The 26184-nt window shown below is 42.7% G+C and overlaps 1 protein-coding gene across 4 annotated transcripts in view; it reads left to right on the forward strand.

Moving 5' to 3' along the window:
• Positions 1–26184, forward strand: part of PAK3 (p21 (RAC1) activated kinase 3) — a 210534-nt gene that overhangs the window by 143209 nt on the left and 41141 nt on the right. For all 4 annotated transcript variants that reach the window (XM_087940838.1, XM_087940837.1, XM_087940836.1 and 1 more), the window contains 2 exons: positions 18253–18446; positions 20628–20728. In XM_087940838.1, coding sequence (XP_087796964.1) covers positions 18275–18446; positions 20628–20728 — 273 coding nt within the window. In that variant the 5' untranslated portion in view covers positions 18253–18274. The remainder of the gene's footprint in view (positions 1–18252; positions 18447–20627; positions 20729–26184) is intronic.

Here is a 26184-nt window from a genome sequence, read left to right on the forward strand (position 1 = left end):
ATGGCATGATTACCTGGTCGTAACTTAACGTTTTCATATACCTCCAGTTTTTTTTTTAAATGATTCTAGTTCCTTATCCATTGCTTCCTGCCAAGCAGCCTGATCCTTAGCAGGATACAGTTTCAGTTCACTATAGTTACTTGGAACTGTATTCACTTGGCATACAACACTAGCCTGATATCTATCAGGTGGTCATGTTACTCAGGTAGAACGTCTTGGTATTACAGGGCTTACTGGTGGACTCACCTGTGCCACCTGCTCCTGGTCTTCTACTTTCTCCTGTGCCTGTTCTCCTACTTCCTCCTGTCCTCCCTCTTTAATGGCTATTTGTGGTTTACTTATTTTATCTTTAGGGACTATTTGGGTTTCAATAATAATATAATTGCTGGATTCCTGTTCCAGTTTATCCCACCCAATGTGCTCAAGAAATTTTGCACTAGCACTACAATAAACATGAACTGTGCCTTGATCCCAGAATCTAAATGATCTAGGGTTGGCCTCATAACCTACAAAAAATAACTTCTTAGCTCTATGTTGCCCTTTCATTCTTACTTGTGAGGGAATATGCACCCATGCTGGAGCTCCAAATGTGTGTAGGTAACTTACATTTGGTTTTCTGCCAAGCCAACGAATGAATGGCAATTCACCAGTTGTTGTATTAACTACATTGTTTAACACATGGTTGCTACACATTATGGCCTCGCCCCACAGTGTTTCAGGCAAACCTGAGTCAGATAACATAGTGCGAGCCATGGCTTGTAATGTTTGCCCCCTTTGTTCTACAAACGAGTTATGTTGTGGTCTGTAAGGTGCAGAACATTTATGCTCAACACCAGCCAATTTCAGCATTGTTTGGAATTTTTTGTTAACAAACTCAGTCCCATTATCAGTAACTAAAGTAATTACTTTACTTTTCATTTTTCTCTCAGCAAACCTTAGCTAGTTAAAGAAATGTTGGGATGTTTCTGTTTTGTTTTTCATAAGATAGCAGAAACCGTATCGTGAATACTCAAAATATAACAGGCATCTCCTAAGCTTGGTTTCTTAGGACCAATTATGTCAGCAAACACAACCTCTAAAGGTTCTTTGGTCTTAAACCCATTTAGTCTGTTTGTAGGAGTACACTTACTCTTCTCTTGGCTACAAGCATTACAGTTTAACTACTTGCTACAGGGTTTTAATTTTACTCCCTCTGATAATTCAACAGTTTGAGCATTTTGAAATTAATGTGCCCTAGACATCTATGCAGTAAATGTATACATTCATCATGTGGCTTAACATTGTTATAAACTGAGTTAGCTATCTGCAATTGGTCATCATGTATTACATAAAAATCATTCTCTAGATTAGCAGTAACACTTTTACCCTCTTTCTCTATTATACAGTTATCGCCTCTAAAGGTTACTACATAACCAAGATTAACTAATTTGCTATCTTACTGATAGCAAATTAAATTTTAGTTTAGGCATATATAACATAGTTAAATGGTCATTTATACAAGAACAATAAGCAGTACCTTGACCAGATGCATTAATCTTCCATCCATTTGTCAATGATACATGTTGCTTACTCGTGGACATCTTTACAAACCGTTTTCTATCTTTTGTAATGCATTGTGATGTTCCACTATCAACAACCCACAAATCATGGTTTACAGTTGAATTGCTAGACATAGCTAAACTAACATTCTTTTTGACCTTCTGGTGTTTGCCAGTATTCTGTTGTTTTCCCTTCTTACAGAATTTAGCTATATGTCCCCTAGCCTCACAAGAAAAACATTTCCTAACAGTATAGGCAGTTGAAGACAAATCCTCTTCTTGTGGTTGTTTCTCTCTCAGCTGGTCTCTATCCTGCCTTCTTCTTGCTTCTTCTAACAACCTTCCGGTTATGTCAGTCAATGACAGTTTATCTCTGGACAGGACTTCCAGTGAAGATACATAATCATCATAACTTTCATCCAATGAGAAAAGAATGATGTAAACTTGATGCAGCTCTGAAAATATTAGTTCTTTTTCATGAAATTTAAATGAGCTAACATACCTCCACCTTTAAGAAGATGTGCTCTAAACAGTTTACGTGTAAGATGTATGTGTGCACCTACACTGTCACGAACATAAATCCTCTTCAAATTCTCCCAACACCTAGCAGCAGACTCTTCTCCATGAATATGGATTAGCTGCTGGTCACTCAGTGTTAGTCCAGTTATACAAAGAGCTCATTTGTTGTTCTGGTTACAGTCAGCAAGCTTCTTGGCATCATCCTCATTATTTGGATCCCAAGCATTTACATCCGGTTGGTCTTGAACTACATTCCATAACCCTTCTCTACGCAGAAGTAGACTGCACTTCATAGACCAGGAAACATAGTTTGTTCCATCCAACCGGGTTAACAAGTGATAGACTTGTTGAAGTGTCTTGTGCCATCTTTATCAGTGTAGTAACCCACAATTAAACAGTAAACAGCTGTCTGTATACAGTACTGTGCATTCACACCAACTCTCAATTATCTGAGCCTGGTATGGCTTGGGCCCATAACCAGTGTTGAGGTAATTCCCTGTTAGGTGAATGAGCGCATACAGGGAGACGTATTGAGAGAAGTGTTTGAATAATACACACACAGCACACAGATACACTGTACAGTAAACAGTCCAAAGTCATTCACAGGTAAATCAGTCAGTTTTCAATCCAGGGATAATCCAATAGCAAAGTCCAGTGTCAAAAACAGTTCAGTATCAGACTTACATCAAATTCAAGAATATCAGTCAATTAGAAGAACGGCAATACTCTCCAATAGAAGGAAACAGAGAGACTGAGACACACATTCTCTGAGACTGAGACTAAACAACCCAGGTTTATGACTCCATCTTATGGCCGTTTGAGAAACCACACCCAATTACATTTTTAGGATTCTCTTAAAGAGACAGTATTAAAATGTCTATCCTGGTTTATATATTTCCAACCCAAATAACTGTTAGGTAACTTATATTCCTAACAGATTTGACCTATTCTTCAAAGCACCTGGAAGCAAGAAAAGATGTAATGGATGGAAGATTATTAAAGAGAGATCCATCATCTAACCTAGAATTAGGGAGAAATTTCTTGACAGTGGGAACAATTAACCAAGAGAACAGCTAGTCTCCAGAAGTTGTGGGAGCTCTATCAAGGGAAGTTTCCAAGAAGAGACTGAACAGCTATTTGTCCAGAATGGTGTGGAGTCTCCTGCTTGAGCAAGGGTTGGACTAGAACAGGGGTGTCAAACTCATGTCATCACAGTGGCATCACATGATGTATTGGGACATTCCCCTCCCTTCGCTAAACCACCCATGGGCGTGGCCAGAACATGATGCATCCAGCCCTGAACTAGAAGATCTCTAAGGTCTCTTTCAATCCTATCATTTTAGGTTCTATGAAGAAATACATAGCAAATTTTTAAAAATGGGCCAACCAATACATTTTTTATTAGTTTATGGATATTCTCAGTCATCCAGGTCATGGTGTCCCAGAGGTGCTTTTTCAAGAGGCAACTGGATTTTGTTTTTCCTTGAAGATGTTTTGCGTCTCATCCAAGAAGCTTCTTGGATGAGAAGCGAGATGTCTTCAAGGAAAAACTAAGTCCAGTTGCCCCTTGAAAAAACACCTTTGGGATTTTTATTAGTCTATTGGTTGAATGTTTTGCAATGGAATTGCCTTTGTTTTCTTGCCAATATTCTTATGTTTTAACTTGGTGCTACTTACGGTATTTCTTATGATCTAGGTAGGGGTGCTACTCTAGCTGCAGAGGGAACAGCTGTCATATTTTACATTTGATTTTAGCTCTTATGATTAGTAAACCATTTCTGCCTTTCAGGCTGTTGTCATGGGTGTGGCAGCTTAGGTTTGCCTGCTTAGATATGTGGCTATAAGGAAAAACAATAGTCTCTGACTCCAAACCAAGCTTCAGTGAATTGTTAACGTGACAAACATCTGAGTAAATCGGGAAAGATTAAGCGTTGAAGATTTTACTGCCTTGCTAAATATATCTTAAGGTAATAGGAGTGCCAAATTTATTTGGGGTGGATTTTCACTTGGTCTAGCAGCTTTGAACTGCAAAATTCCAGATGGTGGCTAGAGGCAAAGTATTATGTAGAAGGCTAATTCTTTGCCGCTATTTAGGGAAATTTTACAGTCTACAATTTGAGTGTGATGTTTTACCAAAATTCTGAGATGTAGGATTGATTAGGGGGCTGAAGGCTAAAACATATGAAGAATGGTTGCAGGAATTGGGTATGTTTAGTCTAATAAAGAGAAAGGCAAGGGGAGACACGATAGCAGTCTTCCAATATCTGAGGGGCTGCCACAAAGAAGAGGGGGTCAGCCTGTTTTCCAAAGCACCAGAAGGAGGACAAGAAACAATAGATGGAAATTTATCAAGGAGAGAAGCAATCTAGAACTAAGGAGAAATTTCCTGACAATGAGAATAATTAACCAGTTGAAACAGTTTGCCTTCAATAATTGTGGGTGAAATAATTGTGAATAATTGTGGATGAAAGATTTTTAAAATGAGACAGCCGTTTGTCCTTCTTCAGTAAGAGGTTGAACTAAAAGACTTTCAAGATCCTTCTAATTTGGTTATTCTGTTCTGATTGTGTTGCACAGAATTGCACGTAGAAAAGATGTGGCTGTAGTAATATCAGCTAGCTGTAAGAGCAAGATTGGATATATGTTGGCCCACAAGTAAATCTAAATTACAAGTAGTCCTCAACTTACAATTACAATTGAAACTAGAATTTCTCTTGCTAAGCAAAGCAGTTATTAATTGAATCATACCCAACGTTACAATGTAAGTGAATCACTGCAGTTATTAAGTGAATCATATGGTCATTAAGTGAATATGGCTTCACCCCATAGACTTTGCTTTTTGGAAGATGGCTGGAAAGGTTGCAACAATATAGGTAGCCTTCAATATATGACCAGAATTGAGCTAAAATTTCTGTTGCTAGCAAGATGATTGTTAAGAAAGTTTTGCCCCATTTTATTACCTTTCTTTCCAGAATTGTTAAGTGAATCATTGCCATAAATATGAGTCAATTGCCAAGTAGCTGAATTTTGATCACATGATCATAGGGATGCTGTTGCAGTTGGATGTGTAAAAAATGTTGATGTCATTTTTTTCAGTGCCATTATAACTTTGAACAATCACTAAGCAGTTTTAAGTTGAGGACTACTTGTGCTTTCCAGTCATCTCTGTATCATCCAACATTCTTTCTCCTAACAGTGAATATTCAGTTTAGCTTTTATGGCCAGACTTGCAGAGTGACTTAACTCTAAATTGCCTATTGTCCCTTGTCACATTTTGATTTTGTTATTTTTATTTTTTTGAATTTGTAACTTTTGTTTGTTGAATACAATTAAAAATTAAATGAAAAATTTGCACCAACAAAACAGAAATGCCATGTTTATATAGTATGTGCTCCTCAAACTAATGTATTATTGTGCAATGTGATGCTCATCTTCATGCACTATCAGCAAACTACCTCATTTTAGCCTGATGTAGCTTGTTGGAGTAATCCATATGCTCACAGCTCACAGCTTTCTTGCTGGTTTTCTCCCCATCAATATATTGTGATATGATCATAGATCTTTCAGCCTGCGTTTAGGAGCAAAGAATGCTGCTTTGTGTCATATTGTGTGCCTGAAACACAGCTGAGATCTCAAATAAAAATCTAGTGCTGAATTCAGGCTCTAGGAAACAATGACACCATCAGCTATTTGGGTCAAGACCCATTAATAGAAGTCTTTGTAAAGGCTTCTATTACGAAAGTCTCCTGGGAGGGATAGTTTAGCAAACTGACTTTTGTTTACAAATGGATGGCGTGTGAGTAACCCATATCTTCGTTTTGCTCCCTGGAAGCTGCTAAAGCATTTCGTTGCCAGCCAGCCAAACATTTGATTGCATCATCAAAAGTCTGTCCTTATTCCCTTGACGGGCCAGGATTTGCAGGCAGGAACGTGATCTGCACTGGAGAACATACAATTGCTTTCAAGCCAAGGGAAAAAAACTGCCATTCTCAACATTTGGTTTATTTTTAAAGCTCCTGGCAGTTCCCTTAAGCAAAGAGAGACTTCTAGTTCAAGCCACGATTCCATGCCATGCATTGTGATGTCATGGCACAAATGATACAAATTGTGTCATGGATCTTAGTCACATCAGGTGCACACTGGAGTTGAGGTCCCTTTGCCCCTGAGTTTGTCTGCCCGTACCTGTCAATTTCAAAGAGGCTGCAGAGCTTCTTTTGATGTCCTCAGGCTGAGGGGCAGGTTGGATTATATTTAGGATAGAATAGAATACTTTATTGGCCAGGTGTGATTGGAGACACAAGGAATTTGTCTCCTATGCATAAGCTCTCAGGGTACATACAAACAACAAAGTAAAATAATCATAAGATAATAGGAAAAGATAGTAGAAAAGATGAGAAGGTCAGTAGTAATGCAGCTATGCTACATGGGTAAATATTTTTAGATATAAGACAGTACTGTGGAATTAAATGTTCAGCAGAGTAATGGCATGGAGGAAAAACTGTTTTTGTGTCTACTTATTTTGGCATGCAATGCCCTATAGTGGCATCCTGAGGGGAGGAGTTAAAACAGTTTATGGGAATGTGAGGGATCTATAGATATTTTCTCAGCCCTCCTTCTGATCCGTGCAGTATAGAGGTCCTCAATGGAAGACAGGCTGGTTGCAATTGCTCTTTCTGTAGTTCTAACTATCTCTTGGAATCTGTACCTGTCCTATATGGTTACTGTGCCAAAAGAGACAGATGATAGGCAAACAGGCAGGCAGGCAGAGTTTCTTTCTTTCTTCCTTCCTTCCTTCCTTTCTCTTTCTTTCTCTCTCCCTCCCTCCCTCCCTCCCTCCCTCCCTTCCTTCCTTCCCTACTTCCTTCCAATAAAAGACATTTGAAAGTTACTCTGCTGCAAAGCAAAGTATCAGGTTCTATTTACGACATTGCTCCTGGCCCCCCGTGCACCAATTGGTCATGTTGAAAGGAAAAATTGACCAAAGGAAAATTAATTTAACAAAGACGAAAAAAAAAATAAACCTAGACAAGAACATTTAAAAAAATGTGAATTAAAAAGTAAAAAACTAGAGGGCAAATATGTGTTTGTGTTTCTTGTCTTTTGTCAAAGGAAAAAAATCCCTTTGGTTTTTGTATTTTAGTCTTTTGAATAAAATAAAAAAATATGTATATAAAGAAAAATGATAGAGACCCATAGCCTAGAGCAGGGAACCAAGGCTGGCTGGGAATTCTGAGAGTTAGAATAGAATTGGAAGGGACCTTGGAGGTCTTCTAGTCCAGCCCCCTGTTCAAGCAGGAGAACATAAATCATTTCAGATAAGTGACTGTCTAGACCACAAGTGTCAAACTTGCCATGTCACGTTGCTGTCGTGTGATGCTTCGTGATGTTTTTCCCATTCGTGGAGCTGGGGTAGGCGTGGCCTGACAAATCTGGCCAGCAGGCTGCCAGTTTGACACCCCTAGAGACTCTTCTTAAAAACCTCTGGTGATGATTTCTAAAGGGAAGCTGTTCCACTGGTTAATTGTCCTCACTCTTAGGAAGTTTCTCCTTGATTCGAGGTTGTTTCTCTCTTTGATTATTTTCCAATCATTGTTTCTTGTCCTGCCCTCTTATGCTTTGGAGAATAATTTGACCCCCTCTTCTTTGTGGCAGCCCCTGAAATGCTGGAATACTGCTATCATATTACCCTTAATTCTTCTTTTCTTTAGACTAGCCAAACCCATATCCTGCAGCCATTCTTCATATGTATTAGTCTCCAGGCCTTTGATCATCTTAGTTGCTCTTCTCTGAACTTTTTTCAAAGGTCTCATCATCTTTTTTGTAGTATGGTGATCAAAATTGATTGCAGTATTCCAGATATGGTTTTACTAGTTTTTTATAATGTGGTAATAATACTTCACATGATCTTGATTCTATGCTTCTGTTTATACAACCCAAGGTTGTATTAGCTTTTTTGGCTGTTGCTGCACACTGCTGGCTCATATTCAAATGATCATCCACTATGATTCCAAGGTCCCTCTCACAGTTACTGTTTTTGAGCCAAGTCTCACCTAATCTGTATTTATACCTTTGATTTTTCCTGTTTAAATGTAAAACTTTGTTTTTCTCCACATTGAAATTCACTTTGTTGGATGGGGCCCATTGTTCAAGTTTGTCAAGATCTTTTTGGATCCTGAGCTTTGTCTTTAGGGGTGTTTGCTCTTCCTGCCATTGTTATCTGCAAATGTGATGAGTTCCCCTTCTATTCCATCATCTAAGTCATTTATGAAGATATTGAATCCACAGGTCTTAAAGTTGCCGAAGTTGGACACCTCTGATCTGTATCTTTGTTTGGAGGCATACCCATCTGTCCAAGAACATCTGAATAGATTAGAGGCTGATAGGAAATGCTCCCTCTAGTTTACTTCCTGGATCACAGCTCTATTGTATCTGACTTCACCTAACCAAGCAGCAATTTTGAGAAAGCACCTATAGGTTGACCTTAGCATTTCAGGAGTACTCAACAGCCCAGATTAGGACCATTGAAATATACCAGTCCCTGCAAGGAGACCTCACATAATTTGGAAGTCTTGAAGCACATTTGTAAAAGATATGGCCCATTTTGCTTGAAGAATGGGAAAAGAATGCAGAGAATTGAAATTCAGAAATATCTGAAGGGAAACGGTTGCCCCAATCCATGTCTTAACATCTGGTTATCTAATAAAGGCATGATTTTTCTGCATAGCAGTTCTCCAAAATGAATAGTGGCAAATATCACAACCTGGTCAAATGGTTGTGCTTCCACCTGATCTGTCTACAATCCACAACATCAGGAACATCATTAGCAAGCTTCATCCAAAGTATTTCCCTTCCAGAGTTATGCTTGGTAGCCACATTAATTTAATCCTTCAACTTGTCAACAGCATCCCCAAAAGTTGCTTGTCAGCTGTGCTCCATTCAAAAATCCAAGAAAGAAATCCTTAGACTCCATTAAAATAGAGAAAAGTACTTTTCCTGGATTTGAAGTGATAGCATCAAAACAAAAGCAAGATCTGAGGCAAATAGGTGCGGAAATTACATATTGAAAGTTATCCCAAGTGCCCGCCTCCAGGAGTCCAGACTGGTCATCCAATCTGAGGTGTGTATAATGTGGGGTACATCTTCAGGTGGTTTCTCACTCATTTAGTATGCCAAGAGGGTTGATCTTGGCCTAGTATAGATAAGTCTAGGCAGTTGCACAGTAAGCAGGAAAGCATCCCCTCCTTTTTAGTTCACACAGAAACATCTTCTCACTCCAGCAAACTTCCCCACCATACCAAATTACCCCTCCCCCCATTTCTATGGCAGTCGACAAGAATCAAGCAGCAAAAGATGTCATGAAAACTTTATGGAGGATGACATTGCTCCTTGTGGAGGGAGGCCTTCTCTTTAATTACCCAGATTCTCCTCCAGATAAAAAGCTTGCTATTTACTCCATATGTGAATCTGAGATTTAATGGAGACAAGCACATTGCTTACCTATAACTGCTGCTCCTTCAATCCCCATCTCCTACCTTTCTTGGATTAGGTGACTTCTCTGTTCATTCAGATCTGTTTTGTTGTACACCATATGGGGAGGAGGGAATCAACATTCATTTGAAACAGTTCTCTAAGCTGCAAAAAGTTCTAAATGAAGTTGTTGAGTTGCATGCCTACACCTGTATGAATTCACCCTCAAAGAATTGCATGAATATAAGTGACCAGGTCTTATTACTAGTCTTGATTTGGGCACTTTGCTTCAATAAACTCACTTGTCGCTTTACTCACCTGTTGGTTGATTAGCTCCAGACTTTCAAATTATTGCAGCCCTTGGTTTAATTAAAATGTAGTTGAGATTCATTTAACATATTTGTGAAAGGGTTTCGCTGCAAGCCAGCAGTTGTGATATCTGGGTCAGTGGCACATTGGAAGGAAGTAGAAAGTTTATGTTGTGGAGGACAAAAGACTGAGAATAGAATCCAGCAAGGTTGCTATGTAGTGACCCAACCTTTTCCTCAACCAGGGAAAATACTCTGAAGATCCAGCTTCTGTCAGGTGCACTCTGATTAATGCCAAGCAGTTGAATTTCCTACAGCCCCCAGGCTATTGTGGGGCAGTTTGGGAAATTAAGATGGCAGCTGGACCCAGCTTTATGGTACTTTAGAACAGCGGTCACCAACTGGTGGGCCGCAGCCCACTGGTGGGCTGCAAGAAAATTTTGGTGGGCCGCAGAGAAATCTCACCTCCAGAGCACTGCCCCAAAGCAATTAATCCAGGCTGCACAGAAACACAAGGCTGCGCCGCCCACATGGCCTGTGGGAACCCTCCCTGCCCACTCACTCCTTACCCAGCAAACTTGCCTGCTAAATTGCTATTTTTCCAACCATCAGCAGTGAGATTTAGATTAGCTAGGAAGCTGGAAATGGTTGGTTCTCCCATGAGCTGTTCAGAGCATCCAGAAGTGGGAGGTGCTTCAGTCTCTTCTGGAAAGGCTGGGCTTAAAACTCCGGGACGCTCCTCCTCCTCCACAGGACCCCTCCTCAGCATCCCCCAGTTTTAGCTCAGCCTTCGTGGTAAGAGGTTGTGCACTCCCTGACTGGAACGGTTTTCTGATTCAGGTTTGCTCTTGGGTTATTTTGGCTTGTAAAAATCTTCCCCATTTAATTTGGCTTTTTTCAGGCTTGTGCCTCTATTAGGTTGCCTCGATCAGTTTAAAAACAGTTTCTTTGTAACTAGTGGAGCCTACCACTCCGCGGGCAGCCTGAGGCAACCACCTCAGGCAATTACCTTATCTAACTTTCCGATTATCTTCTCTGCGATTGTAGCGGAGCACTCGCAGCCGCGGCTCACTTCGCCTTGCCTTTTTGTCTGACAGGAGCATTTAACTCGCAAGTTAAAGCCTCAGCAGCAGCGGCTCATTAGACTTCTCAGACATTAGCAGAGGAGATTCTGCCTTCCCGCCTTTTTCAATGGCTGGCTCAAGTTCGCGTCTAAATATCACAGGTGTCATTCCCCACTGGTTTCCCTTTTTGGGGACCGGGGCAGTACCTTCCCACTTCGTTCTCCCTGGGTTTAGCTTTCCCTTGTCTGGCTGATGTTGGATAAGCAGGCTAGTCATTAAACAGGAATTTCCTTGCAATTGCCTTTGAATCATTTCTTTGGACTGAAGCTGCAAGTGCCATTTTAAACAGCAGGACGTTTCGTTTTGACAGGAAAGAATCCACCTCAGATCCTGTATAGCTGGTTTCCCTTGTTGGGGACTAGGGATCCAGAAAGTTCTCACTTGGAGCACTTGGGGGTTTCCCTTGTTGGGGACCCTTAGATACTGTTTACCATATGCACAGTTTTACATATAGATATAGGCACATGTATATATATACATATATGTTATGTCTCACCTGTATCCACAGGTGAGCAATCAAAATTCTAAAGTTCCAAAAATATAAGCAACCAAAAACAAACCCCAACAAAGATAACTGCCGAGGTTTTTCCAGTCCTCAGCAGTAATTCTGAAATCTGTTTGGCAATCCTGAAGTGCCTATAAATCATAACGCCTCAGAGAATCTTTACAGTACTTTCGCTCCAACAATACACTTTGCTTCTGGCAAATTTCTCAACCCAATCCATTTCCTTTTATCCCCTAAAGGGGGATGTTAGTCTCATTAATTAATCACTGGCTTGACGCCTCCTTCCCAATTGAGATTGACGTCTCAATCTCTGTCTATTTCTCACGTCGAGCCAAGATCCCTCAAAGTCCTCCTCCTCACTCAAAACCTCTTGCACGTTTTCCTGATTATCTGTTCCTGGCTGCTGTGTAATCAGAGAGGGAGATTCGGGGGAGGACTCTGACACCTTCAATAAATTAGGTTCATCTCTCATAGCTAAGCCCACTTCCTCATCCTAGCTACCTTCCAAATCACTCAACAATGCAGGCTCAAATCTCAGTGCCAGATCCTCTTCACTCAAGCTCACATCCGCTGACGGACCAGATTCAAATCCTGGAGTCACAATACATATATATAGACTTACTCTCCTGGAGGAGCATTCTACTTTCAACCACAGGGAAGGCATCACCCCAAAGTACAAATCCTACTATTAATAATAATTTAAAAAATTTAATTAAAAATTAAAGTCAGAGACAAGAGAATCAGTCATCTACAATGGAAGGTGACAACGCTTTCCGCTCCAAGACAAATAAGTCCTGAGATAAGCCAGTGGGCTCAAAAAAGGCCTCTAAGGCGGCAGATAAGGATGCCCATAGATGGTACCTAGCTTTGGAAAGGCAATTGCAGAAATGAGCCAGGGAGGCAGACAAGATGGCTATGACACAACAATCTAATCAGGACCCAAGTCCATTGTTGGGGCCCTAAGACTTATCCACCTAGCCCAGGCAGGCTGTTTCTGGACAACCTCCCATAGGCACATCTCCTCCAATGAGCACTGCCCGGCTAATCCCAGAGGCAACCTTCACCCCTACGGTCGCCAGCCTAAGACAGGAGGAGAGATTACTATCCCCATCGAAATGAGGCAATGGATGGAGATGGCGATTCAAAGGGGCATTGCGGCTGGAGTTCAGCAATCCATCAGGACCAGACACTTCTCAACCGCTTCGGATGCGGGATCCTTGTCCGCTCGATTCTTTGCGCATATGGGACAACATCAAACTCAGGTATTCCCCAATATTCCTAACATACCAGCCCAGGGGCTTCGGGAGGAGGTAGAATTTGAGGATCAGGATCTTCCCATGGAGGTGGGGTCGATTCATCAGATGAACTTGGGGTTGTCAGAGGCTGACCCACTAGAACAGGGAATGTCCAGATGACGAAGGCATCATTCCAGACCAATCTACCTTTTCTGGCCTTTTTCGCCTGCACCTCTTTAAATCCTTACTGCTCAAGGCAAAAAACACCACTAAACTAGGCACATCAAACCCTCATCCATTGTCAACAGGGTCTCAGGACGAATCCGAGGATCTAATATTCTCACAACCGGCTAATAAGGCAGAAACTATTCCTGTCCCTCGTCTGTTTGCTGAATTAGTACAAAATCAATGGGCATCAGCAGCATCATACCCAGCCCCAACAGGGCACAATAAACGCTATTATAATTTGGCACCAGAGTTTTCAAATTTCTCAAAACGCTGGAGGTGGGTGAGCCCATTGTGGCACTGGCCTCTTCTTCAACCTTTCCCAACGAGGCTGAGGAAGCCCTGAGACCGGAAGAAAAGAGAGCACAGTTGGCACTCCATAGGGCGCACGTTTCTGATGCCTGGGCCATTACAGCGGCGTCCTTTTTTACATGGTCCTCCCTACGATGGCTCTTCCACTCGAGGGATATATTTCTGGCGTCAAATGTCAGAGCCCACCAGGACATAGCTAAAATTATTGCAGCAGCAGAATTCTCCACCAACGCCACATTTAATGCAGTCAAATTCTTGTCTAGGGCCATAGCATCTCATGTATCAGCACAGAGACTGCTATGACTCAGACATTGGCAGGCGGATACCAAGCATAAATGCAAGTTGGCATCAGCCCCAATATTGGGGGATAAATTATTTGGCGGTGTCTTGGAGCCCCTCCTTATAAAGAATAGAAACAAGAAAAAAGTACTTCCCCCACTCTTTCGGAGGTCTGAAAACAGAACGCCCCCATCGTTTCGAAGGGGTTCCTTTCAGACCTACTATCAAGGCCCATACGTTCCCAGATCTCAGAGAACATCAGGCTACAGACCCAGTTATAGACATGATAGGTCTGAATCTTCCGATAGAGGACAGTGGGGAGGCCAAAACAGAAGAAACCCCAGAGGCACTGGAGGCTGATTTTTTCATCGCCCCAAGTGAGTCCTTGACAGCAGTTCCCATTGGAGGGTGGCTAAAATTGTTTGCTGATCAATGGGACAGCTCCACCTCTGATGCATGGGTCAAGGACACTATTAGGTTTGGTCTGGCACTAGAGTTTCAATCCTTCCCCCCAAACTTTTTCATTAGGAGCCCTAGTTCCCAGACCCTATTAAGAGGGCATTGATGCAGGAGGCTATCAATCATCTTCTACATATTCGGGCCATTAGAGAGGTCCCATCTGAACAGCGGGTCATGGCTGTTACTCTCTAATGTTTGTGGTCCCCAAGAGTTCAGGGGGCTGGAGGGCAATTTTGGACCTCAAACATCTGAACAGATCATTGGTTTATCGAAAATTCAAGATGACTACTCTCCAGTCCATTCTGCTCAGCATCAAAGAGAACAATGTCCTGACCTCTATAGATCTCACAGAGGCTTATCTACATATACCAATTAGACCTGCTCACTACAAATATCTTAGATTCTGCTATTGTGATCAGCACTACGAATATATCGCCCTACCATTCGGTCTGGCTTCGGCCCCTAGCACTTTTACCAAGGTCCTCACAGCCTTGGCTTCCTCACTCAGGATCAAATCTATTCGCTTACAGTGTTATCTGGATGATATTTTAATTTTGTCATCTTCCAGACATCAAGCAAAATCGGATACCAAGATTACTCTGGTACTCATTACCCTTCAGGGTCATGGCTTTTCCATAAATTGGGATAAAAGCCATTTGATCCCTTCAACTAGGTTAGTTCATTTAGGGGCAGTGATAGATACCATGGAGGGTGAGGTCCTTCTCTCTCAGGACAGGTTAAACACTATCCAGTCTTTGGCCAGAAAGATCAGAGCCTTAAAGAGGGTTTCCCTGGCAGTGCTGTCTCAACTGTTAGGGAAACTGATTTCTTGTATTTCCATTGTGCCTTGGACTTGATTCCATTCTAGAGAGCTGCAATGGTTCCTGCTACCTGTCCAGTGATCCGGAAGAGCCACTTCCAACATCCAGATAAAGGTATCGCACAATGTTCTCCGATCACTCTGCTGGTGGTTGGAAAAAATGATAAACAAGGGGTGTCCTTTCAAGGAACCTTACAGGGCAACGATCACAACCGATGCCAGCCTGGTAGGATGGGGAGCTCACTTCCAATCCCACACTGCGCAGGGAATTTGGACTATTTCCAAACAATCACAAAGCATCAACCTGTTGGAGCTGCGAGCAGTTCACCTGGCCTTATGCAGCTTCTACCCCTTTTCCAATCACACCACATTCTGGTTGTGACAGACAATATCACAACCAAGGCCCACGTAAACAGACATGGGGGTACCCATTCCAAACTTCTGATGCTGGAGACAGTCAATTTGTTCAAGTGGGCCAAGGCCAATATGTTTTCGCTCAAGGCAGAACACATAGCAGGGGCCTTAAACACACAAGCGGACTGGCTTAGCAGGGCCACAATAGTTCAGGCAGAGTGGTGCCTACACCTGTCTGTCTTCCAGGAAGCAGTGCGGAGGTTTGGGCAACCAGTGATCGATCTATTTGCCTCTCCTCTCAATGCCCAATTGCCCCGGTATATTTCAAGGTACCCTACTCAGGGGGCGGAGGCCGTCAATGCCCTGCGTTGTCAGTGGCCTCCCGGACTTCTATATGCGTTTCCTCCACTCCTGGTAATACCCAGGTTGATCCAGAAGATATTGGAGGAACGAGCGGAATTGATATTGGTCGCCCCTTACGGGTCCAGGCAAATGTGGTTCGCAGACTTACAGGAACTGTCGAGAGAACAACCTTGGAAAATTCCATCATCAAAGATTTTCCTCTCCCAAGGGCCGATACTTCACCCGAACCCACAATATCTCAGTCTAACCGTATGGAGGTTGAGTGGAGCCGTTTAAGGGCCCAACAGATTTCAGAGAATGCTATTGCCACCATTCAAGCATCCCGACGGTCCTCAACAAATTGTATATACAAGGCCACGTGGTCCACCTTTTGTCACTGGTGCCAGGGGTCTAAGATCAACCCAACTGCCCCATCAATACGACAATTATTGGCCTTTTTACAGGAGGGGTTGACCAAGGGCCTATCTCCAAATACTTTACGCAGACAGGTGGTGGCTTTAGCCTCAGTGATAGCCTGGGGTGACCTCCGGTCCCATAGTGCATCATCCACATGTCCACAGCTTTCTTAAGGGTGCTACAAACTTATGACCTCCTGTAATTCACCACTATCCCACCTGGGACCTCAACAAGGTGTTAACCGCACTTACAACTGGCCCGTTCGAGCCTTTAAGAACCGATAGTCTTAAATTCCTGACATATAAGGTGGCCTTCCTAATTGCAATCACATCAGCAAGGAGGATTTCTGAATTGGCAGCATCGTCAATGAGAAAGGACCTGTGCGGGTTTCATGTGGACAGAGTGATTCTCCGATTGGATCCATCGTTCACTCCTAAAGTAAATTCAGCCTTCCACAGAGCGCAGGAGTTGGTGCTTCCAAATTTTTGTCCGAAACCATCTCATAGCCTGGAGCATCAATGGCATCGACTTGACGTTCAAAGGGCCTTAAGCATCTATCTAGACCGCATGGCGGCATTTCGAAAATCTGAGGCTCTATTCCTATCCTTCAACCCATCCACTTTAGGGCAAAAGGTGTCATCAATGACCATCGGTAGATGGTCGAAAGCCACCATAGCTAAAAGTTATGAATGCCAGTCCATCTCAGTTCCTAAGGGCATTGCAGCCCCCTCAACAAGGAGTGTGGCAACATCATCAGCATGGGCCACACGGGCTTCCATAGACGAAATTTGCAGAGCGGCAACTTGGGCTTCACCATCTCCCTTTGTCAGAAATTATAAAATGTCTATGCCTCAGCAGACGCTTCATTTGGCAGAAGAGTCCTGCAGAGGGTCCACAGAGTTTAGGAGTGAATTTTGATCCAGACAGAGGCCCTCCCTAAGGACAGGCCAAGCTTTGGGACGTCCCACTTCTGGATGCTCTGAATAGCTCATGGGAGAAAGGGCATTGGTACTTACCTGATACACCCGTTCTCTGTGAGCTGTGAAGAGCATCCAGCCCCACCCATTTCTTTCTGTCTGGTGGGGTTCCGTTCCAGTCAGGGATCTAGATTAGGTGATGAGTCCCAGACTTTGGCACCCAGTCTTCGCAAAACTGGGGGACGCTGAGGAAGTGTCCCGTGGAGGAGGAGGAGCGTCCCGGAGTTTTAAGCCCAGCCTTTCCAGAAGAGACTGAAGTTCCTCCCACTTCTGGATGCTCTTCACAGCTCACAGAGAACGGGCATATCAGGTAAGTACCAACGCCCTATTTCTTGCTTTCTAGCTAGTCTTTAGATCTTCGGCTCTGCTTTTAAGCACAGCCGAACCTCCCTTAGGACTGAAGTTTCTATTATTCAGTGCAGACTCATGACAAGCAAATTTTATGTGACAGACTGACCTAGCTGATGGCAGATAGATAGATCAATGAATGATTCTGTGAGCAACTCAATCTGCCTGCCTGCTTTGCCTGATTTTGGGTAAAAGTTGCTCTTTTTTAATAAAAAAATCAATATTTATATAAATATTTATAATGTTTACATACAAGCCATGCCCAGCCAGTCACATGACCGACCACCAAGCCACACCCACAAATTAGGTTACACCCAGAGAACCGGTTAGTGGTCCCTGGGATTTAAAATTATGAGTTTGGTGGTCCCTGAGGTCCAAAAGGTTGGTGACCCCTGCCTTAGAACTATCCCTTGCTTTAAGCTATTTGTAGCCCAAGATACCTAACTATGAGTTGGTGATAACTATTACAATAGTTGGAATGTTAGTAGCACAACCTCAAGCCTACCTGAAGGACATCACAGAATATCAAAATAACAGACCTGGAAGGGACCTTGAAGGTCTTCTAGTCCAGACCCCTGCTCAAGCAGGAGACCCTATACCATTACAGACAAATGACTGTCCAATCTCTTTTTAAAAGACTCCAGTGAGGAAGCATTCACAACTTCTGTAGGCAAACTGTTTTACTGGTTAATTGTTCCCACTGTCAGGAAAACTGTTTTACTGGTTAATTGTTCCCACTGTCAGGAAATTTCTCCTTAGTTCTGGGTTGCTTCTCTCCTTGATTAGTCTCCATCCATTGCTTCTTGTCCTGCCTTCTGGTGCTTTGAGAAATAGGTAGACCCCCCTCTTCTTTGTGGCAGCCCCTCAAATATTGGAACACTTCTATCAGGTCACCCCTAGTTCTTATTTTCACAAAACATACCTAGTTGCGTTTAACATCTCTGGTTTGTTCCAGCTTTCCTGTTTTTCCTAACCACCCCGCATTCACTTCTCTCTTCTTTCCTCTCTTTCTTTGCTTGCTAGGAAGCTGTGAGAATTGCTGAAGATGTCTGAAAGCCTGGATACTGAAGAAAAACCCCCTGCGCCTCCTTTGAGAATGAACAGTAACAATCGCGATTCTTCGGCCCTGAACCACAGTTCCAAACCGCTTCCCATGGCGCCCGAAGAGAAGAACCGGAAAGCTCGCCTGCGCTCCATCTTCCCAGGAGGAGATAAAAGTAAAGTATCGGCCTAGCAAAAGATTCCTGGCCTCTTCTTTCCTCAGGCTTGTTTTTCTGCAGGGTGGTCCAGGGAGAGCAAAACAGTCAAGATAACATCTGCCACCATGTCTTTGGAACTGTGCCTCGCTTTTATCTGTGCCATGCATGTTAAAAGGGACAGGGGTTTGATTCTGTAGGTGCAATGGCCATCTTCATTTTTTGACTCCTCCCAACTAGACTTGGCTAGATTCAGAAAAAAATACTCTAAGCTGTGTTTATTTAATTGATTTGAATGCAAAATAAATAGCATTTAGTATATAGCAAACCATTAGGAGCAGGGGTGGGCAATTATTTTTCCTCAGGGGCCACAGAAACTGGGACTTTTCCAATTGACCTCAAGCAGGTCAGACAAGGGCAGGCAAATGGCCACATGGGGCCCTGGGGCCACAGGTCTGATTTATAGCAGACAGCTTCATAAGTCATACCTAGCTATTATTTGCTGGACCAACCTTTATGGGTTTGATAGGTTGAGACCCCCTCTGGGCCGTGAACCAATGCTGACAAACTACAAGATAGCATGCTCAAACTATATAACTGAGTGAATTGCTTATGAATCAAGAAATTTAATTTGACTGTCAGCTCATGCCAGAATTATCTATTTAGATTGACAAGAGTTTTTCTGGAGCTGAGCCGCTCAATCACCTGCTCCTTCCAGTGTTAAACTATGAATGTAGGCTTCTCCTCCTCCTCCTCTTCTTCCTTCTCCTTTCTCCTGCCCCATGTCACAACTTAGCAGAGGATATGCATCCACATTCTGAGCATTTGGAAACTTCCTTAAAAGTGCATCAGTTGGAGCATCGACACTTTTCAGTTATTTATTTTGAACTCCAGCATGAGGTACATGTCATATGGATCCCAAAATAATATATCTTTCTGTCTCGATAGTCAGTTTGATTGAATGACGTCTTTGTGTTTAAGCATTCTGATCTTGCTATGTTTTCCTCTTAAGTGCAGGATGTGATGTTGACTAAAATAAATAAATAAATTGTCATTCCTTAGACAGAGAGGTTAAATATAGACTTTCCAATCCACCTTTAATTCTTGGGTTAGATATATTTTTCAATGAAGACATTACTTATGCAGACCTATTAAGATGAGACTTTATAATTGATCTATGCTGATTTTCCTTGCTGGCATCTCAACCTTTATGGGACCTTGGCATATCTATTAAGAGAAACAATAGCCAGTTTCTTCTGAGACTTTTTAAAATAAATTTCAATTTTTTCATATGGTCCTATATTCCTTCATGTGTATCTCCATAATTACTCCAAATCATAATTTCTATCACTATGTTTAAGTGCTATTTTGATTTCCCTGTGGATGCTCCTGCATAGAACATGGGGCTCGTAAAGAGGAACCAAATCTCTTGTATAGACAGCTCCAGTCACCTGGGATTAAGCCAGGATTTTATGCATAAACATTTAAGACCTGGGTTCACACACAATGCCATAACTGATGGTTTCCATATCAGGATCATGAGCAAACTATGGTTTAATGTCAAGTGTGATCCAGGCTACTGGACGTCTGGGAAAAGATGATGCTGTTATTTCAATTCAGGGGTCCTTGGTGTTCTCTGAGCTTGGTTGTTTTCTTGCAGATGTTTTATTACCTAAACTAGGTAACATAATAAGTGCTACAAGGGAAAGCAAACCTCATTCCCTTCTAGCATTGATTATGTTACCTTGTTATGGTTAATGAAACATTTGCAAGACAACAACCAAGTTCAGAGAACTTCAAGGACTCCACAGTTGTCCTCCTCTCCCTGCTCCTCCTCCCCCTCCTCTTTCTTCTCTTCACAATACCCACTCCCTTCTAGCACTGATAATGCTACCTAGTTTGAATTATGAAATGTTTGCAAGAAAACAATCAAGCTCAGAGAGCACCAAGGACCCCTGATTTCAAGCCTGAGCTACAAATATTTTCCTTTATTGGTATTTCCATTCAGTTAAGCAGCAAAGCAGAAAATGCTTCGGATAAATGCATAAAATTCCTTAGGTTATATTGCCAAGGATCCTTTTGAATCCAATTTTATTTTATTCTTCCTGCTTTCTTTTTCTTGCTTTGAATAAACCAGACAGGAAGATCGATGAACAAATGACTACACAGAAAAATAAATAGCTGTTAACATTTTGCCCCTAGCCAATAAGAAGAAAGAAAAGGAACGTCCTGAAATTTCTCTCCCTTCAGACTTCGAGCACACAATCCATGTTGGCTTTGATGCCGTCACTGGGGAATTCACAGTAAGTCTTCTCTTCCTTGTCTGCCTACCTTCTACACCCTTTCCTTTCCCAGTTATTAGTCCTATACTGGTACAGGTAGTCCTCAACTTACAACAGTTCATTTAGTGACAGTTCAAAGTTAGAATGGCACTGAAAAAGGGACTTACGACTGTTTTTCACACTTATGACCATTGCAGATTCCAAGTGATCAAAATTCAGATGCTTGGCAATTGACATGTACTTATGACGGTTGCAGTGTCCCTGGATCATGTGATCTCCTTTTGCGACCTTCTGACAAGCAAAGTCAATGGGGGAAGCCAGATTCAGTTAACAACCGTGTTACTAACTTAACAACTGCAGTGATTCACTTAACAAATATGGCAAGAAAGGTTGTAAAATGGGGCAAAACTCACTTAATGAGTGTTTCTCTTAGCAACAGAGATGTTGGGCTCAATTGTGGTTATAAGTCAAGGACTACCTGTATTTCTTGAATACAGAACAGATGTGAGAATACAGGTAGTGCTAACCACCTGCTCATATTCCTTAGAACAGGTACACACATGGGGTCTATGTCATAATTATGTTCAATGCACACTGAGTCTGCCTTTCAGTTAACAGCTGCACGCAACTTCATCATGAACCAAAATGGAGGACAATGTTGAAACCTATCTCGGCATATGGATCTGAAGACTTTATTGCAATCCATTAAAGTAGTTTCCCTTCCCAAAGGAGGGAAGGCTATTGAAACTATAGAAAAAAATATCTGAATATGCTCTGTTTATCCAGCTCAAAGGATACCTGAAGAACTTACACTTGATATTGAACATCAAACCGTGATCATCTACCTGTCAAATATTGACTAAGAAACAAGTCCAAATGAAAAGAGAGACTGGAAGTCATGGTTTTCTGGCATGAGGTCATAATGAATATTCACACATAGCCATTACTGAATTCGTTATTGTTTAGGCCAGTGTTTCAACCTTGGCCATTTTAAAATGGGTGGACTTCAACTCCCAGGATTCCCTGCCAACTATACTGTTTTCTTTTAGGGTGTTTTTTCCCCCCAGCATCCCTGGATAATTTCTTCCAAGAAACTGGGGGCCTGAAGCTACTAATAGGGGCACAAATGATTATAAGTTGAGGGCTAGCTGTACATGTAACCTGAAATACATATCTTTAGACTTAGGTAGAAATTACCACAACCAGCTGTTTTTATACAGAATATTCTCTGTTCACACACATAATTTTGCACATCCTGAGTTACTTTCTCACTGCTGGTTTAATCAATCATGTTTCCCCCTACTGTGGGGCATAGTTATTTATTTATTTGTATCCCACCTTTATTATTTTGAGAAGTAACTCAAGACGGCGAACATATCCACCACCCCTTTTTCTTCCAATTTTCCCTACAACCACCTGTGAGATAGATTGAGCTGAGAGAGAGGGCTTGGCCCAAAGTCACCCAACTGGCTTTCATGGCTAAGGCAGAACTAGAACTCATTTTCTTCTGCATTAAATGACAGAAGTCTTAAGGTTTGATGACGGACAGATCAGGGATATCTGGAGTATCACACATTATCCTCCCTTGTTTAGCACCACTGAGAAACAAATTAAATGATTTCTCAAGACAAAAGAGTTTAAAAAACAGGATGTGGGGCCTTTTACAAGAAGCGGGGTTTCAGTCAAAAATGGAATTTTGAAGAGAATAATTCTGAAAAGGATTGATTGCTCTATCATATTCTGTATCCTGTACAGATGCAGATAGATAAACTCCACAAAACTTCCATAATAAAGTACTTTTATTGGTTCATCAGGTATGCTCATAACTCACATTTGTGATGAAGTTCTTCTTTAATGACCAATCCTTTGCATTTCTGTCTTGTAGGTAAAAAGATGATTTATTTTCTATTCTTTTTCCCTCATGTTGTAGTGATAGAAGTAAAACAGTTACCACAAGTCTGTGAGTTCAGCCAAGAGTGAGGATAACTCCTTCAACCCCTCAAGGGTCAAATTAGTGACCAATCAGGATTACAGATGTGACCATGTGACATGGACTACATTTCCCAGGATACCTTAACTACATTTACCATGATGCATTCCCTTAAGGGGACAGCTCACAATTGCTACCTAACTATCCAATTCCCATACACCGGCTGGACAGCACACTCCCCGCCTGGAATTGTAAATTCCACTATTAAAAGAAGAAGAAAAAATTAACCATAAACTAAGATAAGCAGTAGACAGTAATACTAACTGAATAGCATATAACTATATAACTAAGATAAACAGTAAACATTAATAAAGCATTAAACGAAGCATAACATGCAAAGCTTGAGGTTCAATCTTCAAGTTCAGCCTCTTGGTGCGAGTCTGCTGGTCACCTCTGGTGGCCTTTTAGGGCGTACAGGTACTCTTGGTGGCAAAGGTGAAAGTCTGGCGGTCGCTTCTGGCGGCCTTTTAGGATTGGAACGGTACACTTGCTTCCACGGTGTCAAAGGGCATCGGGAAGCTGTTGGAAAGGGTGTTGCGGAGTCATATGCCCATGTAGAGCATCATAGTGGACGTCTGGTGGTTGCTGGCAGCTGTTTAGGGTGTCCTAGCGAAAGTGTACTGATCACTGGCGGCCTTTTAGTCTGGAATGACATTCATGTTTTCGATGGTGCTAAAGGGCATCGGAAAGCTGTTGGAATGGATGGTTGTAAAGCATTTGCCTGGGTTGGGGCCTGCATCCAATTGACACTGACAATTCTTACGATCCCCCATCCTAGTGGAGATCTGATGGCCACTGAGCTGTCTACAGGGCCGCTGACTGACTCGGAGAAGAGAAAGGCGTGTGGGGCATTATTTCCCAGCAAGAGTAGGATCTCAGCCTCCGGATCTAGAGCAGGGAAGTGATGAGTCAAGTGCTGTAGGTGAGGCATGCTACTTATGACCTCAGGTATTGCGATCTGACTGCGGTCATTCGGTACCCCATCACATTCAGATACAGGCAGTAGTGGGAACCGGGAACTTCCATCCAATGACTGTATACAGGGTCCAGTAGCTCTCCTCCCCACCGTGCTTCTTGGTCTATGGCACGTTGATACAGTGAAGTTCATCCTGCTGCACCTCTAAGAGGTCAAAGAATGTGGGTCTGGCCAGGGTGCAGGTGCTTTGAGTGTCTATCCATACGTACATTTTCACGGCATCTGCAGGGCGTCCTTCAGGGTACATTTTGGCTAAACAGATGGGAAGACACGAACAAGGGCATGGTGAGTCAGCGCACACTGCCGTGCAGTTGACACTCGCCACTGGCTCCGGGGGTGCCTCTGTAGCACATTGAGGCTCCTTGTCCAGGGGAGGGTTATGTGTTGTCTGCTGTGGTGGCTCGGAGTCTGGATGCAGAACGGCTGGGTGCTCGTTGCTGTCAGCATCCTCGTAGGTATGGCATTCTGGCTCGAGGGCATGTGTTGTAGACGGTTTGTGGTTCTCCTCGGAGTACTTTATGAGGAGGTTGTGATCCGTTAACACATGCGCAGGTGGTCTCTCTTGCTGCCGGGTGTGGGTACCACATTTGTCTCGACCCATATCTGTGTTAGAGTTGCCTTGAGGGTGTGGTAGGAACTCTTTTGCCTGTGGATTGAGTGTGGCAACTGTGGCTGCTTGCATGTGTACTTGTTGAGAAATCTTTGATGTAACTGGTGGGCCAATTTGCTTGCCCAAGTAGGCCTTGACACATTTATCTGGGCTCTCTCTTTCCAACTTTCCAAGGTTTAAGTTGAAGGAAGCATTGTCGGCCATCTTCCGCCATGCTGCGGCCCATGCCCTCTTTGTTGCGGATTCTCTTTGCCGTTCAGCCAACTCCAATTTGGCCTGAACTTTGGCCAATTCTACCTGTTGGTTGGCTTGGGCTTTGGCTATTTCTGCTGCTTTAGCTGCTATTTCTGTCTGTTGGTTGCCCTAGGTTTTGACCATTTCTGCTTGTTGAGCTGCTATTTCTGCCTGTTGGTTGGCCTGGGCTTTGGCCATTTCTGCTTGTTGAGTCGCTACTGCCGCCTTCTGCCATGCTACCTCCTCTCCGGAGCATAGATTTGTGATTGTGATAGCAGCTTCTACTGCAGCCTGGTCAGCATAACTTGCGGCTTTGGAGGCCTTAGATGCTCTGCTACGATGGGAGGATTCTCTGGAAGGATGGTGAGAGCTGGCAGCAGAGAATTGGAATGAGACACTGGAACCTGCCTGTGAGCTAGCTGATTTGGGATGGAGGGAGGAGGGTTTCCTAGAGTGGTGGGAAGAAGGCACATGTGATCAAGGAGCTATATCAGATGTGGCCTGCTCCCTGGACACTACTTCCTGCCGAAGCGCATTGTGAAGTACTGCCTGGAGGGCTTTATTGCTTTCCTCAATGCAGTCTTCACATTCCTTGTGTAGCTTCCCGAAGCATTCAATGTGTTCTTGGAGCTTTGGGTCACCCAGCTTTGACTGGATGAACTTGAGTTCACTTTCGCTGTCTCTCCATTGTACACGAAGGTAAGATAGATCATGTTGCAATGTGCAGATTATCTCGAGGGACAGCCTGCATGTGCGGGTATCGTAGAACTTCTCCAGCTTCTTCCACGAATTTATATGGCATTGATACTCCCAGTCCCAATCCTCCCTCAAGTATGACTCCACATTTACATCAAGGGTAGGTGGAGAGTTCGAGTCTTCTGGTACATCAGAGACATCTGTCATGGCTGAAGCAGTTGCCATGTTTCAAATTGGTAAAAGTTGACTTTGGAAAATTTAGTGAGTTTCCATGCAGTTCCCTTTTTTTGTACTAGGGTGCGCTGCAAGCAGGTAGGAGAAAGTAGAATTGCTGCTGGATTTAATACTTGAGCACTTAGGTGGCGCTGCAGAGTCTGGGCGATGCTAGCACAGCACAGTATGGCTGTTTCTAGGGTGCGTTGTGAGCTTGCTACACTAGGGGGCACTAGAGGTTGCATAGCAAAGTTTGAAGACTTGAGGCTAAATGCAGAAATATGCGTATCGAAGTCTGAAGACTTGGAGGGCTAAACGCAGAAATATGCCTGTTAGTGTTATTTGCTCCACAAGGTGGCAGTAGAGGGTCTGGAAGACGTTGTTGCCATGTCCATGTTAGGTTGCAGTTAATCTGGGAACCTTGAATTAAATTGATTAAATTGTCCACAATAATTGCAAAAATTATCATTGGATAAACACTCTGGTCAAATTTGAGAAACTGTGTAAAAAAATCAAACTCTGGGAACTTTCTCCTGATGTAGCTGTGGGCTGCTTTGCTTGAGTCGGAAGTGGCGGGGGGTGAACTCCAGAGGAATTTATTGTTTCCTTGCTGGAAGAAAAACCAATCAATCGAATACAACACTCCAAAGGTTTGCTTGTAGTATTATTATTTTTTTAATTGTTTACTAAAGATAGGGGAACATGAAGAAATTTTAAGGTTTTGAGCAGAAAGAGAAATTGTTCCTTTTAAAAACGTT

Source organism: Pseudonaja textilis, chromosome 12 (genome assembly GCF_049901715.1).
Source record: "Pseudonaja textilis isolate UNSWEBS1 chromosome 12, rPseTex1.2, whole genome shotgun sequence".
NCBI classification, from domain to species: domain Eukaryota; kingdom Metazoa; phylum Chordata; class Lepidosauria; order Squamata; family Elapidae; genus Pseudonaja; species Pseudonaja textilis.